The sequence below is a fragment of the Canis lupus genome, chromosome 9 (genome assembly GCF_003254725.2).
Source record: "Canis lupus dingo isolate Sandy chromosome 9, ASM325472v2, whole genome shotgun sequence".
Lineage (NCBI taxonomy): Eukaryota > Metazoa > Chordata > Mammalia > Carnivora > Canidae > Canis > Canis lupus.
Window position 1 is genome coordinate 24,868,601 of NC_064251.1, and position 14,786 is coordinate 24,883,386.

General features: G+C 55.8%; 1 protein-coding gene across 1 annotated transcript in view; it reads right to left on the reverse strand.

The window, feature by feature from the left end:
* The window catches only part of ARHGAP23 (Rho GTPase activating protein 23), a 72,532-nt gene that overhangs the window by 21,369 nt on the left and 36,377 nt on the right, over window positions 1-14,786 (reverse strand). Inside the window, exons 8-16 of the mRNA XM_025440808.3 lie at window positions 14,255-14,410; window positions 13,919-14,030; window positions 13,685-13,742; window positions 12,082-12,225; window positions 6,490-6,807; window positions 5,090-5,151; window positions 4,651-4,781; window positions 3,698-3,819; window positions 3,175-3,330 (exon numbers count right to left, since the gene is read on the reverse strand). Coding sequence (XP_025296593.3) covers window positions 3,175-3,330; window positions 3,698-3,819; window positions 4,651-4,781; window positions 5,090-5,151; window positions 6,490-6,807; window positions 12,082-12,225; window positions 13,685-13,742; window positions 13,919-14,030; window positions 14,255-14,410 — 1,259 coding nt within the window. The remainder of the gene's footprint in view (window positions 1-3,174; window positions 3,331-3,697; window positions 3,820-4,650; window positions 4,782-5,089; window positions 5,152-6,489; window positions 6,808-12,081; window positions 12,226-13,684; window positions 13,743-13,918; window positions 14,031-14,254; window positions 14,411-14,786) is intronic.

The window sequence follows — 14,786 nt, forward strand, 5'->3', positions numbered from 1 at the left end:
CTGCCTCCCAGAGCTCCCCGTTTAGCAGAGTCATCCCTGGACCCCCTCTCTTTATCCATGGCCCAGTAGTCACTTGTGCCTGGCACCTTGCTGTCTCAGGCCCTTTGCACTTGCCGATTCCCTCCCCCAGAACCTTCCTTTCCTGCCTTCACAGGCCTGGCTTCTCATCCTGCCCAAAGGTCACTTCTTCAGGGAGGCCTTCCCTGACAGTCCCAGCTAACGCAGCCCCCACTGCCACTGCCCCGTCATCTGTGCAACAGCCCTGACTTTGTTTCTTCTGTGGTGCTTGCCACACTTTGTAACTGTGGTATGCATTTGTCTCCTTGCCCCTGCCTGTCTGCCTGGCAGACTGCAGCTCCCTGAGGAGCAGGGACCCTATCTGTCCTGTCCCCCACCGTGCTCCTACCACCTGTCGAGCTCAATGAGCCTGGCACTTAAATGGTCTAAGTCGGCAATTCTCAACAGGAGTGGAATCACCCCCCCCAGGGACATCTGGTGGTATCTAGAACCACTTTGGTTTCCACAACTGGGGAGTGCCACTGGCATCCAGTGGATAGAGTCTGGGGATGCTTTCAAACTTTCTGTGATGCACAGGACAACTTTCCATGACAAAGAACTATTCTGCCTAAAGAGTCAAGATTGAGAAACCCTGTTCTAAATGAACGGGTTGTTAAATGCAAGAATCACTGAAGCATGGACGGGTCATTGTCCCCTCTCACCACCAGGGGGCACCACCATCGTGCACAAAGTCAAGGGTAAAAGACTTGAGAACCGCTTAGAATAATTCAGGCACAGAAAACAAGGCAATGCTCTCCACAAAGACACAGAGCTCCACAATATACACACTCTGTACAGTGGGGCCACAGCCCAATGCCACACCATCCCACAAACAATAGCTTCCCCTCAGGCTCAGCAGGAGTTACAGCCACCCTGCCCACAACAATTAACTTCCAGCCATCCCCAGGATAAAGGACAGGACTGATGCCTGAGACAAAACCACACACCCAACACAATGGGTGTACCCACACTCTGGGCCTTGACGTGGGCCAGCTGCCTGTCCAGCTCTGGCCATGCTTCTTCCTGGCTAAGGTTCCACGAATGTGCTTCAGCGCATACCTACCCCTGCCCAGTGCAGCTCCTGCCCACCTGCCCCTTCAGCTCCTGGCCTGGGGGCATGGTCTCTTCTCATCTCCCAGCTGCCAAACCCAAGGCTTCTGGACCCCTCTTGTGTGTGCATATCAGCCCCTCATCCTCAGCCTCACCTGAGCCCTCTCCTCTGTCCCATGCAGAGCCTGGCCCTTCACTCCTGATGCTCTCTGTCTGTCCACCTAGCAGTTCCCTCCATTGTCCTGCTCTGTGCCCCAATGTGACCACACCCATCCCCCCAGTCCACTCTTGGGCAGTGCCTGATTGTGCCATCACCCCAAATCCGATGGAGGCCCTACCTGACATATCCTCTTCTCTGGCCCTACTCCCCCAGTTTCTGCCAGAGAGATACTATCAGCCCCCAGTTCAAATGTTGGCTCTTCCCTGCCCCTCCTCATGCAGTCAACTCCTAGAGCTGCTCCCATCCTCCCTAATTCCTCTGGGACCACTGTGTCCTCCTGGCCCCTGGCACTTCCCACATATCAGCAGTTTCCCCTACAGATGCCCTACTCTGGGCCTTCCTCATTCATATCCATCAGGCATAAGCTAACGCAGACCCCATGCTCATTTATACCTCCCCAGCTGAAGAACCAGTGAAGACTCCCTATTGTCCACTGAATCAAGATCAAAGGCTCCAGTGCAGCCATCAATAGCCCTCTGCCTCCTGCCCTGGGCTTCACCCTCCCCACTGCCAAGCTCAGGAAGGAGGAAGGGGGTGGGTCTGTTCTCTCTTGACACTCAGACCGTTCTTTGGGATTTTGGAAAATGCTATCATTCCCAGCCTGGACTGCCTTCTTGTCCACCTGCCCACTCCCATTCATCCTTCAAAGATTCCAACACTCAAGCTTCCCACTTGCTCCAGCCCTCAGCATCTTCTCCTTCCTCATCACAGTCTGGTCCTTGATGAGAGATCAGCCTTTTCTCATGGCTACTATCCCACATATCATGTCTCGCCACTTCCTCCCCAAGGGCAGGAAGACTGGCATGTATCACATAAGGTTTCACAATATGTGACTTGTGGGACTTCATTGCCCAGATTCATGGCCTTCCACATCTTTCTCAGCAGAGCCCCTTTTGTTGAACAGAATTATCCATGAAAACCCAATATGAAAATAATTGACATTAAAAGAAAAATTAACAACGCAGATTACTCTAGTTCAAACAAGGAAGGGGGGAGGCGGTACTCTGACCTGTTCCAGGCCTCCCACAGCTCCTCTGGGGAAGATGGTTTGAGAAACACTGGCCTTGCTGCAAATACTTTTGTTATTTTCTTTTTCCACACTGAAATATGTTTTTGGCTTTTCTTCCAGCTTTACTGAGATGTAACTGACATGTAACCTGCTGCGAGTTCATAAGTGTGGCTGTCACATTCCTTCCCGAGCTGGCTGTGTCACACCCCACCAGCCCCTCCTCTTCCCGTGTTGTAACCGCTCAAAGTGCTGGCTGCTCCAGAAAATACCACATGCTCGCCTTCTAAGCCAGGGGTCTGCAAACCATAACCTGTAGGTCAAGTCCAGCCAGCTGTCTGGTTTTGTATGACCCTTGAGCTAAGAATGGTTTTTACACGTTTAAAAGGCTGGGAAGAAGAAGAAGGAGGAGGAGGCAGAGGAGAAGGAGACCGCATGATGGTAACCAATGTCTAAAGCATTTGCAACCTGGCCCTTTACAGAGAAGGTGAGTTGACTACTGGCTGCACCTCTGCCCTGGCCATTCCTTCCACCTGGAATGTGCCTACCTACCCAGCTTTCACTGACACTGGGGAACTCTATTCATCCTCAAGGCCTCAAAACCTATTACCTGCAAGCCTCCACCTCAGGGATCCCCAGTCATGACTGTGTCTGTCTCTCAGGCTTCAGCTGGGGTGATGGCCATCCGCGGGACTAGCCTGCCTGGGCAGGTCCTGTCTCACCCATCTGGATGCCCTGGCCCACTGCCAGGCACATCACAGGGTCTGATGAACACAACAGACACACATACCACCTTGCCCCCACCTCCACTCCTGCTTTCAGACTCCCCAGCTGCACCCACCTCATCCTGTAGGTTGATGTCACCGGGCCCACGGTTGAGCTGCTCCTGCAGGCTGGACACCACTGCATTGTTGCCTGGCACTCGGTAAATGCCCGTGGACTCCAGCCCCCGTGCCTCCACAATGCGACAGCACGCAGCCACAATCAGGGGGACCCTCTGGGGACACAGGCAGGGCAGACATGTTAGGAAGGTAAAGGGCAGGCCAGAAGAGGCGGAAAGGCCAAGACGGGAGCAGCAAAAGGCCAGAGCTGCTACCCAGAGCCCCGTGCAGGGGCATAAAAGGCCACTGTCTCCAGTTCAGGGGCTGGAAGTAACACCAGAGCCTCGCCAAGGTCTGCAGAGGACTACCACCCAAGGGTCAGGAATTCTGGGTTCTGCCTCAGCTCCACAGTTCCCTCTCTGAGTGCCCTCCGACCACTGTGTCTCTAAGATGAGCTGGAGAGCTGGTTCCAAAGTCCCTCACAGCTCTGTGCCTTGGTCTCCCCCATTAACCGCTGGCTCTGGAGTGTAGCGGGGGACTCACCTGGTTCTCGATGGCTGGCTGGCACTCCTCCAGCCGGACCCCAAATGCCCGAGGAGCTGCCTTCTTGTTTTTCTTGATAATGTTGATGCCCCAAGGGGTTTTAGGAGTGGCAGCACTGTCATCTGGGGAGGGGGGGGGAGGCAGACAAAGCCAGGCTGAGCTGGGGGCAGGGGGAGGAGTAGCAGCCACACCAGGTCACACACACCTCATCCCATGCTTGGACGTATGGGGACTCCATCAAGAGGCGATTGAAATGATGAGGGCTGATGGGAAATTATATCCCAAGGGATAGCCTAAGAGATGAGGGTGTGTATTCCTGACAAGACAGCCTCAGGGTAATGTAAGGACTTCTATATGGTCTCAAGGGCTAAAACAACAAGGTGAGAGCCAGAGATTCTGGTACAACCAAAGAAAGAACTTTCTTTTTTTTTTTTTAAAGATTTTATTTATTTATTCATGATAGTCACACAGAGAGAGAGAGAGAGGCAGAGACATAGGCAGAGGGAGAAGCAGGCTCCATGCAGGGAGCCCGATGTGGGATTCGATCCCGGGTCTCCAGGATCGCGCCCTGGGCCAAAGGCAGGCGCCAAACCGCTGCGCCACCCAGGGATCCCGAAAGAACTTTCTAGTAGCCCAAAGTGTATAAAGATGGAAAAGGCTGCCTCCAGAGAGAATGAGCCTTTAGCTCCTGAAGGATGACACAAACAGAGACTTGGAGTCTACCCAGCTAGGATGTCATGGGGGAGAAGTCAGGTTCTAGGCCCTTCCAGCCTTGAGACTGGGAGCCCGCAGACCCTCAGAGGCACACATCCACAGGTGTGCACGCACACACACACACACACACACACACACGAGCCCTTGGCACACAGGCCAATCCACGGGGCTGACCCCCTCCCCATCTTCCCACACGCATGCACACACACACATTATCCCCTCAGCAGCCACCTTCATACCCTTGTTTCCTGCAGGCTGGTCCTGAGTCCGGAGGCCACGTGCAGCACTCTGTTTGAGGAACTCAGACTTGAGGCCCCCCAGGCCACGAGAGATTTTTGGGGAGGAATCAGCTTTGGGCGCAGAGCTATGGCTGTGTAGGAAAAGGGGAAGAGAAGTCTTCATCTGGGGTGACCCAGTGTGCTGCCTGCCCCAGCCTCCTACCACTTTGGACCTCCCCTCCGTCCCTGAAGCAATGAGTTTGATGCCCCTGCCATCCTGCCTGCCCCCCTGCAGAGGGTGACTCGGGGGCTGCCCTCAGGCCTGGAGGTGGGCCAGGAGGATGACCTCTGTTTGGAGTGTCCCTGCCCTATGGCCAGGACCACTTAGGAGAGCCGGATGACCTCTGTTTGGAGTGTCCCTGCCCTATGGCCAGGACCACTTAGGAGAGCCGGGCCTCACCTTACTTTGCGATAATCATTAAGCTTCTTGCTGATCAGAGCTTGGTTGGCACAGCCGGGGTCCTGGAGGAGAGGAAAGAAAAAGCAGACCCCATCAGTGCCCACAATCAGCCAACTCAGGTCTCACCCCTGGTCCCTGCCTCGGCTTTGCCTCCCCTCTCCTCCATCTGCCAGCTGGAGGGCTCACACCCTGGAGTGAGAAAGACCAGGGCTGGACTCCTGAGCACCCCCTCACCAGCTGTGTGACCTAGGGTAATCCACTAGCCTCTCTGAGCCTCAGTCTCACCCACAGTAGCAAAGGAGAGAATATGGCAACCTCAGGGTTGGGGTGCATAACTATGCATCTGGCACTGATCACATTCCTGGCAAGGCACTGAGGAGGCACCCCATGACCGGCAGCTATTGCAATAATGAAGGTCACTTGAGACCCCCCCCCGCCCCCGACTGTGCCCTGCTGGGAACAGCCTCAGCCAGGAGCCCCTAGAGCAGGAGCCACAGTTTCCAGGTACTTTCCTCCTTACAGTAAGGAAAGACAATGTCCTGAGGGAAAGCAGAGCCTGGTTCAGTGAGAGCATATGCCTCCCCTCAGTGAGAGGGCCTGTGGCTATGTACTAGTGTCCCTCTCCCCGTGGCCAGAGCAGGTGCACACCTGGACCAGGGCGCAGGCCCACCATCCTCATGGTAGAGACCAGCCCCTGAGCCCAGGACCCCCACATGACTTTGTGCGGAGACAACATGGTGCAGGCACTTGGTGGGGAGGGCAAGGGGAGGCAGACAACCTCCCAGCCCAAGCTCCTGGTGTGAGGCTGCAGCTGCCCAAGAGGGGGCGCCATTTAAAAATTACACCGAAATCCCTGCCAAAGCCTTTGGCTCAACCACTACAGCTTGCTGCCAAAGGCCAATCCTCTTGGCCTCCTCCCAAGGTCAATGTGTTCATGCCCTGCTGACAGGCCAGGCCTGTCAGAAGTGCCAGCCACAGTTCTGGCACGGGGGCACCTCATTCTGTAATACACTCCAGAAGAAACCTCTGCTTCCTGAACCCCAACTTGAGGTTGGCCTGGAGCTGACCTGTCTGTGCCAGAGCCTGCCCAAGGCAGTAATAATAATTAATAATGATAATAATAATAATTAGTGTCATTCCTCCAGTTATTATTGTTCCTGCCAGCCAGGGAACACTGAGGATGCCAGGTGCTCTGTGAGCCACTGCCTGCATTTTTCTCTTCACACCAAAGCCCAGGTGGGTACAGCTACAAGGTGTACTCCTGTTAGCCCATTTTCTGGCTGAGGGAACTGAGGCTCAGAGCGGCAAAGCGAGGTGCACTGGCAGGTGAGGAGCGGCCCTGGCTCCCCACCCTCCCGGCTGATCCCCGCCCCGGCCCGGGTGGGCGGCCGGGCCCTCACCTCGCCCTCGGCCCTGCTGTTCTCTCGGATCGCTCTGATCCAGCCCAGCATGTCATCCCGGTCCTCAGCCTGAAAGAGATATTCACAGAAGTCAGCGGTGGTCAGCCGGAACACGTGCCTCCTCTTGGTCTCGCTGTAGGAGATGTCCACCAGGCAGGAGCCGATGCAGACGGGCGCCGCCTCGTCCTCACCTGCGACGGCCGCCGCCGCCCCCGCCGCCGCCGGCCCGGGCTCCCGCCGCTCCTTGCTCAGCGAGAGCGAGCGCGCCCGCAGCGCGGCGTACACCCGCTTCCACTGGCGCAGGCCGCCGCCCGCTTTCTGCAGGGAGACACGGGGGAGGGGGAGACACGGGGCGCGTGAGAGGCCGGCCCGCCCCGCCCCCACAGCCCGAGGGGGCTCTAGGAGCCGTGGGCGGCCACAGCCGGGGCCCCCCACTCCTGCCCAGCCCCTCCCCTGCTGGACCCCCCACCTATTACGGTTCTCAGTGCCCCCTGCCCCCGTGTCCCCAGTCGTCCTTGAATACCAGCGTCAGCAGCGTCTGGCGGCGGCACTGCCATTCCCAGGCCACGCTGCCCCCTGCGCAGCTCTAGCGCAGAGCTGTCCGCCGCACCTGCTCTCCCCACTCTGGCCGCTGGCTCAAGCCTCTGCTGAGTATCCCGGCAGAAGAGGCTCACAAGGTCAGCCAGGACGCCCATGTTACCCAAGCCAGTGGCAGCTTCTCCGTCCTTCTCGGCTCTTTCTTAACCCCTCTGAGGCATGTGACCCAGCCTGACACTCCTTCCTTCTCTAAACCCTCTCTTGGCACCTGGGACCCCAGGGTCCCTGTTTTTCCTCCTAAAATCCCACTGGCTCCTTCTTGGTCTCCTCCATTGGTTCCCTTCCCCGCAACATCCTCTTGCCAGCCATTCTCGATGGAGGCGAACCGGTGCCCAGGGGACATTAGTCTGGAGACGTTTTCAGGTGTCACACCTGGGCAAGTGCTATGACATCTAGTGGGTAGAGAGGCCAAGGATGCTGCTAAACATCCCCTGATGTCCAAGACAGCCCCCTACAACATAGAATCGTCTGGCCCCCCATGGCACTACAGCTGATGTTGAGACCCTGCCCTAAAGCACGGGGTGGCGCTCCAGACCTCTATCCTGGGTTCCCCTTTCCATCCATGCCTCTACTCTGATGTCATCCACAGCTGTGGCTTTAAATCCCATCTGTCTGCTGACTCACAAATGTATCCCTGGTCTGGCACCCCCCCCACACCCCAGCCACAGTGCTGCACCCCCCACTGCCTGCCCAGTGTCCCCACTTGCATTCCCATAGGCACTCTGCACACTACTTGCTCACCATGGGGCACTTGGTTTGTGTCATCAAACTTGTTCTCCACAGCAGCCCCCCCTCCAACTCCTCCAGCTCAGTAAATCCACCCAGTGGTCCAGAAACCTGGGGGTTGCCCTTCACCCCTCCCTTTTCCTTACCCTTGACATCCAACCCATCACAAAGTCACAGCTGCTCTGCTTCCAAAATATCACCTGTCTCCATCCTTCTTGCTCTCTACCACCTTGCCCATGCCACCAACGCTTCTTACCTGGGCAACTACACAAACCTTCCCAGTCCCCACCCTTGCCTCCTGTAATCCACTCTCCACCCAGCAGCTGCGGCCACCATGTTTTTAAGTAATCTCTGCACCCAACTTGGAGCTCAAACTCATGACCCTGAGACCAAGAGTTGCACGTTCTATGGGATGAGCCAGCCAGGTGTGCCGCGGCCACCATTTTAAAATGTAAATGAGATTGTGTCTCTCCCCTGCTTAGCACCCTCTCAGTGGGCTCCTGCTGCCCCCGGAATCAAATCCAAGAATTTCTGTGTCCCTCCCCCTCCAAACTCAACTTCTCCACCGACTTCTTTCTCACTATATCACGACACAGGGGCCTTCTCTGTGAACAAGCCAACCATCCCCTGCTAGGGACCTTGCTCTCTCTGTTCCTTCTGCCCAGAGTCTCTTCTCTTGCTTCTCCATGTGGCCTCCCTCTTGCCCTTTAGGTTTGCTCAAATGTCACAAACATCACCTCCTCAGCAAGGTCTTCTCTGACCATTTTTTTTCTAACAGCAGCTTCCCCACTACCTCCAAATTTAAAGGCAATCATGTGGGCAGCCCTGGTGGCCCAGTGGTTTAGCGCCGCCTTCGGCCCAGGGTGTGATCCTGGAGACCCGGGACTGAGTCCCACGTCAGGCTCCCAGCATGGAGCCTGCTTCTCCCTCTGCCTGTGTCTCTGCCTCTCTCTCTCTCTCTCTGTGTGTCTCTCATGAATAAATAAATAAAATCATATATATATATATATATATATATATACATAAAGGCAATCATGTCACCCAGTTCATTTTCCCTGAGTGCTTACTGCAACCTCCAGTTATACTAGTTGCGGATCTCTCCAGTAAATGGAAAGCTCTTGGGAGCTTGTCTCTCCTCTCACGTCCACACCCAAGAGCCGTAGAGCAGCCACAGGCATAGGGTAAGTGGTCATCAATATTCACTGAATAAATGAATTAATCATTCCCAGAGCACACTAAGGGCAGGAGCTCCATCTCCCTCATCAGATGGAGGGCTCCCTTCCTTGGGCTGGTGGCCTACCTGCTCCTCCTCCCCCAACACGGGCCTCTGCCCTCAGAACAAACCAGGTGAGGAAACTCCATGGCTGGCAGGGAACACAGCCACATCTGGCCATGAGCCCTGCCCACCACCGCAGACCTGCTGGACCCAGAGAGGATCGTCAGAGCAGGAGACGGCATGGTCCTCCAGGGGATTTTTTAATGTCAGGGTGAGGTGCTGGCAAGGTACCCCTTTGAGACCAAGCCAGCTAGATGACCTTGGACAAGTCGGTCCCCTGGCATCAGTGTTCCCTATTGGTAAAATGAAAAGTGAACTAGCTGGTCTCAAAGGTTACATCCAGCTCAAATGCTGGGTCTGTGACTGCAGGGACTTGTCTTGTCACAACCATGCACACCCCCCCGCCCCCGCCCGCTGCCCAGTAGTGAACAGCCTCTGAAAGAGGAGGCTGGGGTTACCCAGGAGAGGCTAGATTTGCTAGAGTGGACAACATCTGTCTGGCAATCAGTTTCCTGGACAGACTAAGGGCCTGAAGCTAACCTAAGGAACCCTCTCCTAACTCCTGGGCCACAGCATCTAGGGGATAAGTGAAATCGGGTCCTGGCCAAGCCAGGAGTGGAAGCCTCTGTCCTTTGGAACTGGTCAGTGAGCAGGAAGGGGCCAGCTCCTCTCCCTGCCTGGGAGAGACACTGGTAGGGCTGCCAGGAGCCATCCACAGCTGGGGGACAGGATACCTGCAGGCAAGAGTCAGCAGCTCTCCCCAGGCCCTCAGAGGGGCTCAAACTTCAGGCTGGAAGGGTTTGCCCACCCTGGCTGCCCTTCCTCAGCTCCCACAGCTGGCTCCTGCTGCTCCTCCTAGGCAACCCCTCCTGCCATCCTGCTGGCTTTCCTTCTTGGTCTGCGTTCCCCACTCCCTCTCAAGGTGTAGCTGGGCTCTTGCCTTCTCCCTCAGTGCTCCCCAACCCATGGAGGCAGAGGCCCATGCACACCTGGATGGACTCCCTCCTGAGTGCCATGCCTCCGGAGCTTCTGTTCCCAGGACACCTCCCCTGGGATACATCCCAGGGCCCTTGGACTCCACAAGTTGCCATATGAACCCTTGGCTTTCTCTCACCAAACCTGCCCCTCCTGTGCCCTATGGCTCAGGGGAAGGCTCCATCATCCCCACAGCCATCATCTGCCTCCTCCACCCCCTCTCACCTCCTGGCCATCAGCAAGCCCAGGGCATCCCTCCCTTAATCTCTCCAAATTGTCCCTTCCCTTCAGCCCCATGCCACAACCTTGGTCAGGGCCCCCACCCTGGCTCACCTGGACAACAGCAGTGGTGTTGTCTTCTCCTGTCACAGACATGACTCTTGCCTCCTAGGCTTACATACCTCTCACCCCCATTGAAACCCCTGCAAAGGCTTGCTGTGAGTGTTGAGGTCCCACGAGGAGGCGCCTGATTCCCCACCTCGGCTTCCACCTCGCAGCCTGGCTTGCAGCCACCCAGCATGCCCTCTGTTCTCCCAGGCTATCCAGGAGGACATCTCTGCTGTCAGAGCACTCCTTGCCCTCCCTGCTTTGTGGATTCTCACGCACCCTTCAAGTCATAGCCTCCTGGACATCATTCTGCACCCCACCGAGGCTGGGATCACCTACTGCATGCTGCTCTGCTCTTCCACCATAACAGCCATGTACCGGCAACTATTATGCACCATGTGCTTTCTCTGCTTATCCTGAGCCCCAGCAGGGCAGGACTGGTCTGGCTCCCTCTCTACAAAATACCGAGAACCTTGACCTCAAATCGGGAACACGGCAGGCACTCAGTCATTTCACGGACTGGACGAAGGCATGGATGAATGAAGCTGCCCCGCCTGGCCTACCCAGCTCACTTCACCTCACACCAGTCCAGGGCACAGGATAACCTCGTCCCCATCTTACAGATTGGAAAAGTGAGGCACAGAGGTTAAGGGGGCTACCCAAAGCTTTATGCTGGCCAAAGTGGCTGGGCAGGAACTCCAAAATTGTCTGACTTCAAAGCTTATGTTCTTTCTCCAGGTACAAGACCCCTAGAAGGCAAGGCAGGAAATTCGAATCACAGCCAGAGCATAGCTTCCTGGGTACACTTTTTGTGGGCCTGGCTACACTTTTGCTCAGGTCAACTTGTTTGATCCTCAGCAACAGATGTATGTGCTGGGGGCTGTCATTAGCTCTATTTACAGATGAGGAAACTGAGTCATAGGCAGCTGAGTCACCCAAGCTCTCCCAGCAATGCATGATGCAGTCAAGGGCCAAGCCCAGGTTTATGCTAACCGCTCTCCTCAGTCCTGCCTGGGCTGTGTCTCTTCCTTCCTCCTCAGCCACAGCATGGCCTGGAACCAGGGCTTCAGACTCAGGGGCCCCGCCCTCTCAATTTGGGATCCTGTTGGTCTCCCTCTGCCACCCTCGGGCCCAGCCATTTTCATCGCTCACCTGGATCACTGTGGTGGCTCTTAATTGGTCTTCTGGCCTCCAGTCGGGCCCTCTCTAACTCATTCCCCAGGAAGCCAAATGAAAGAGGCCCCGGGAGCTTTCAATTGCTTTAGGATAAAGACTAAAAGCTCTGCTGGCCCTGCAAAACCCTGAAAAGGGGAACCTCTGCATTCTTCTGGGGTCTCAGCTCCCCTAAGAGAATCACCCTGGCCTTGCCCCTTCATTTTCCAAGAGCCCCCGTGGCCATTCTTGGGGTGATCTGCCAACCAAAGATTACTGTGGGATGGTTCTGTCAGAATTCCAGGCACAATTTGACCGGACCCATCCCACAGCAGAGACCATCTCTCTGGTTAACCTCTGTTTCAGGAGTTCTTTAGGTCCCCCAGGAAACTCTTCCTGACATCTAGCTTTCACCCCTCATGCTACAGGCTTAGCTGGTTCTCTCTGGCTCCAGAGGCTGTGGGATAGGTGTAGACGCTGAAGAGTTCCGCCAGAGATGGCTTCCATCCACCTCTATCTCATTCTGGCAACTACCTTACCTTCCCCTTCTTGGTGAGGACCTGCTTATAATACAACCAGCCTTCTCTCCTGATATCACTGAAGGTTGCATCCGAGAGGTCAGAGGTGGAGTGTCGCTTAGAGGGAGCATCGGCATCTTCAGAAGTGCCCCAGCTATCCAAGGACTGTGGTGAGACAACAGAGGGCAACTTAGGGTGACTCCCACAGTGCCAGCATGCCAGGAGCCCCATGGACCTCACACAGTCACACAGGCCTGGGATATGCCTGTGGTATGCTCTGCTATGCTGTGTGGCTTCACGGGCCCCACATGCCCTTTCTGAACCACTGTGCTGAGGTCATGGGACGTATGTGCCAAGGAAACCAGAAAGGAGGAAAGGCCATGCCGACCACATGCCTCATCACGCTAGAAAAGCCAATCTGGAACCTCCTGTCATTTTACAGACTTGAAGAAACTAAGGAAACAGAGGAAGTGATTGTGTCAACATGGAGTTAAATAAACAGAGGAAGTAGAAACATCAACAGAGGCTGAGTTAGTGGAGCAGGTAGTCATGTCCACAAGGAGTTAAACAGAGGAAGTGATAGTGTCAACAAGACTCCAGCAACAGAAGTGACAGGTCAAGGGAGAGTTAAGTAAGCAGAGGAAGTGATAAGGAATAAGGCAGGTGACAATGTCCTCAAGGTGTCAAATGAACCAAAGATACTGAGGATATGAAATCAAAATGGCTTTTCCAGTCCATCTGCAAAATCACAAAGAGTGAAGGCCATTTCAGAACTGACCCTAGGGGCACCCAGGTGGCTCAGTGGTTGAGCATCTGCCTTTGGCTTGGGTCGTGATCCCAGGGTCCTGGGATGGAGTTCCACATCGGGCTCCCCGCAGGGAGCCTGCTTCTCCCTCTGCCTATGTCTCTGCCTCTCTCTCTGTATCTTTCATGAATAAATTTAAAAAACAACAACAACAACAACGAACTGACCCTGTGTGGTCCCCAGGGGTGGAACCTGGGAACTCCAGCCCATCCATCACTCTCAATGCTGTGTCCCCCTCCTTTCCAGTGTCCCCTTGTCCCCTGAAGACACCACGCAGTTACTGCCCAATGCTGCACAGGGAAGGCAGTTTTAGGGACCCACGGGAACAAGCAAGCCAAATGAAATCCCTGTCCTCAGGGAGCTTACATTCTAGCTGGGAGACAGGCAAGCAAGGAGACAGATGTATGCATGGTATCCCATGAGGAGTGCTAAGGAAAAAAGCCTAGGTGGCGAAAAGAGGCATGAAATGTCAGGGATGAAGACTTGAAATCTCAGAAAAAACCTGAAGAAAGTAACAAAGTGAGTCACATGGCTATGGAGGGGTGTGTGTGGAAAGGACATTCTCGATGGGAGAAAGACAAGGGCTGAGGCCTTGGGTGGGAGGGTGCAGGTGTCTTTAGGTGATGACAGAGAGCCCCCATGGCTGACATGAGGGGGGTCGGGCACAGCAGGGGGAAGGGAGACAGGAGCCAGAGTGTACCACTTCTGGTCAGGGGTGTCACTCCAAGACTGGACTTCGGAGCTGAAGCATTGGTCACTTCCAGCCCCTCCCCACCCCCCCGCCCAACATTGTTGCTCTCACACACACTCACCACTCACCCCGTCAGTGAAGAAGCTTCGCAGCATCCGCAGGCTGGGTACCCGGTTTGGCAGGCGCCTGGGAAGTGAGAACTGAGTGTGAGGGATATAGGAAGCGCAGCTGGGACTTCCCCCCCAAGTCCCAAGGCTCAGAAGCCTTCCCGGGAGGGAACTCATTGGCCTGGAGGACAGCAGAGCCAAATGTCCCATCACAGCCCAGTTGGGGTGGCTGGGATGCTCACACCCTGTCCTCACCTCAGAGCCCTGCCCTCTTCCCGGAAGGTGTTGAGCCCATCGTCACAGGACTTGGAGCGCTCGGTGGTGATGGCCAGAAGGTAGGAGGAGCGGCGGCCGGCCTTGATGCTACCTGCAAAGCCGCCCACATTGGGCCACAAGGTCAGCAGGGTGGTGGGGCAGGGACTTCCCTGGAGCCCTCCCGTCTGGCAGGGCCAGGAGGTGACTTTACCCATGGGGCCCTGGGGTAGCAGAAGCCAGCAGGAAGAGGCCAGACATCAGGCAGCAGGCCCCGCAGAGACCTCTGAGGGCCAAGCAGCCAGGGACAGGATGGGCTGGGATTCAGGGAGCACTCACTGCAGTCCTGGGAGTAATGGCGGCCGAGAGCAAAGGTGAAGGTTGGGGAGGATGGGCTGGTGCCCAGGACAGGGGCTGAATTCATGGCGCTGGAGACCACAGCAGAGGCAGGGACGTGCTTGGCTTGGAGGTCAATGCTGGGGCTGGTGGGTTCATCTGCAAGCAGAGGGAGTGCTGGCAAAAGGTGGCAGAAAGCTAAGCCTGCCTGCCTCCCACCCCCAGCCTCATGTCCAGGACCAGATCACATTCCCAGGGCCCTGCTGGCAATATGCCCATGGCCAAGGGTCCCCACCCTCCTAGACTGTGGGCATGGAGGCTCAGTCCCCCTCCCCCTTCACACTGAGGTGACCCAGGCATGAGATTGACCCACCCTCCCTAGACTGGGCTTCTAGACTGAGAGTCTCTTGAGGATAAAGACCACCTCGTCCATCAGTTGGGGGTTCCTTGAGGGTAGGTGCTATGTTTCTCCCTCAGACTAGGAACAATTTGAAAATAAAGGCTTCACCTCTCATCTGAGTGAGCTCGGTGCTCT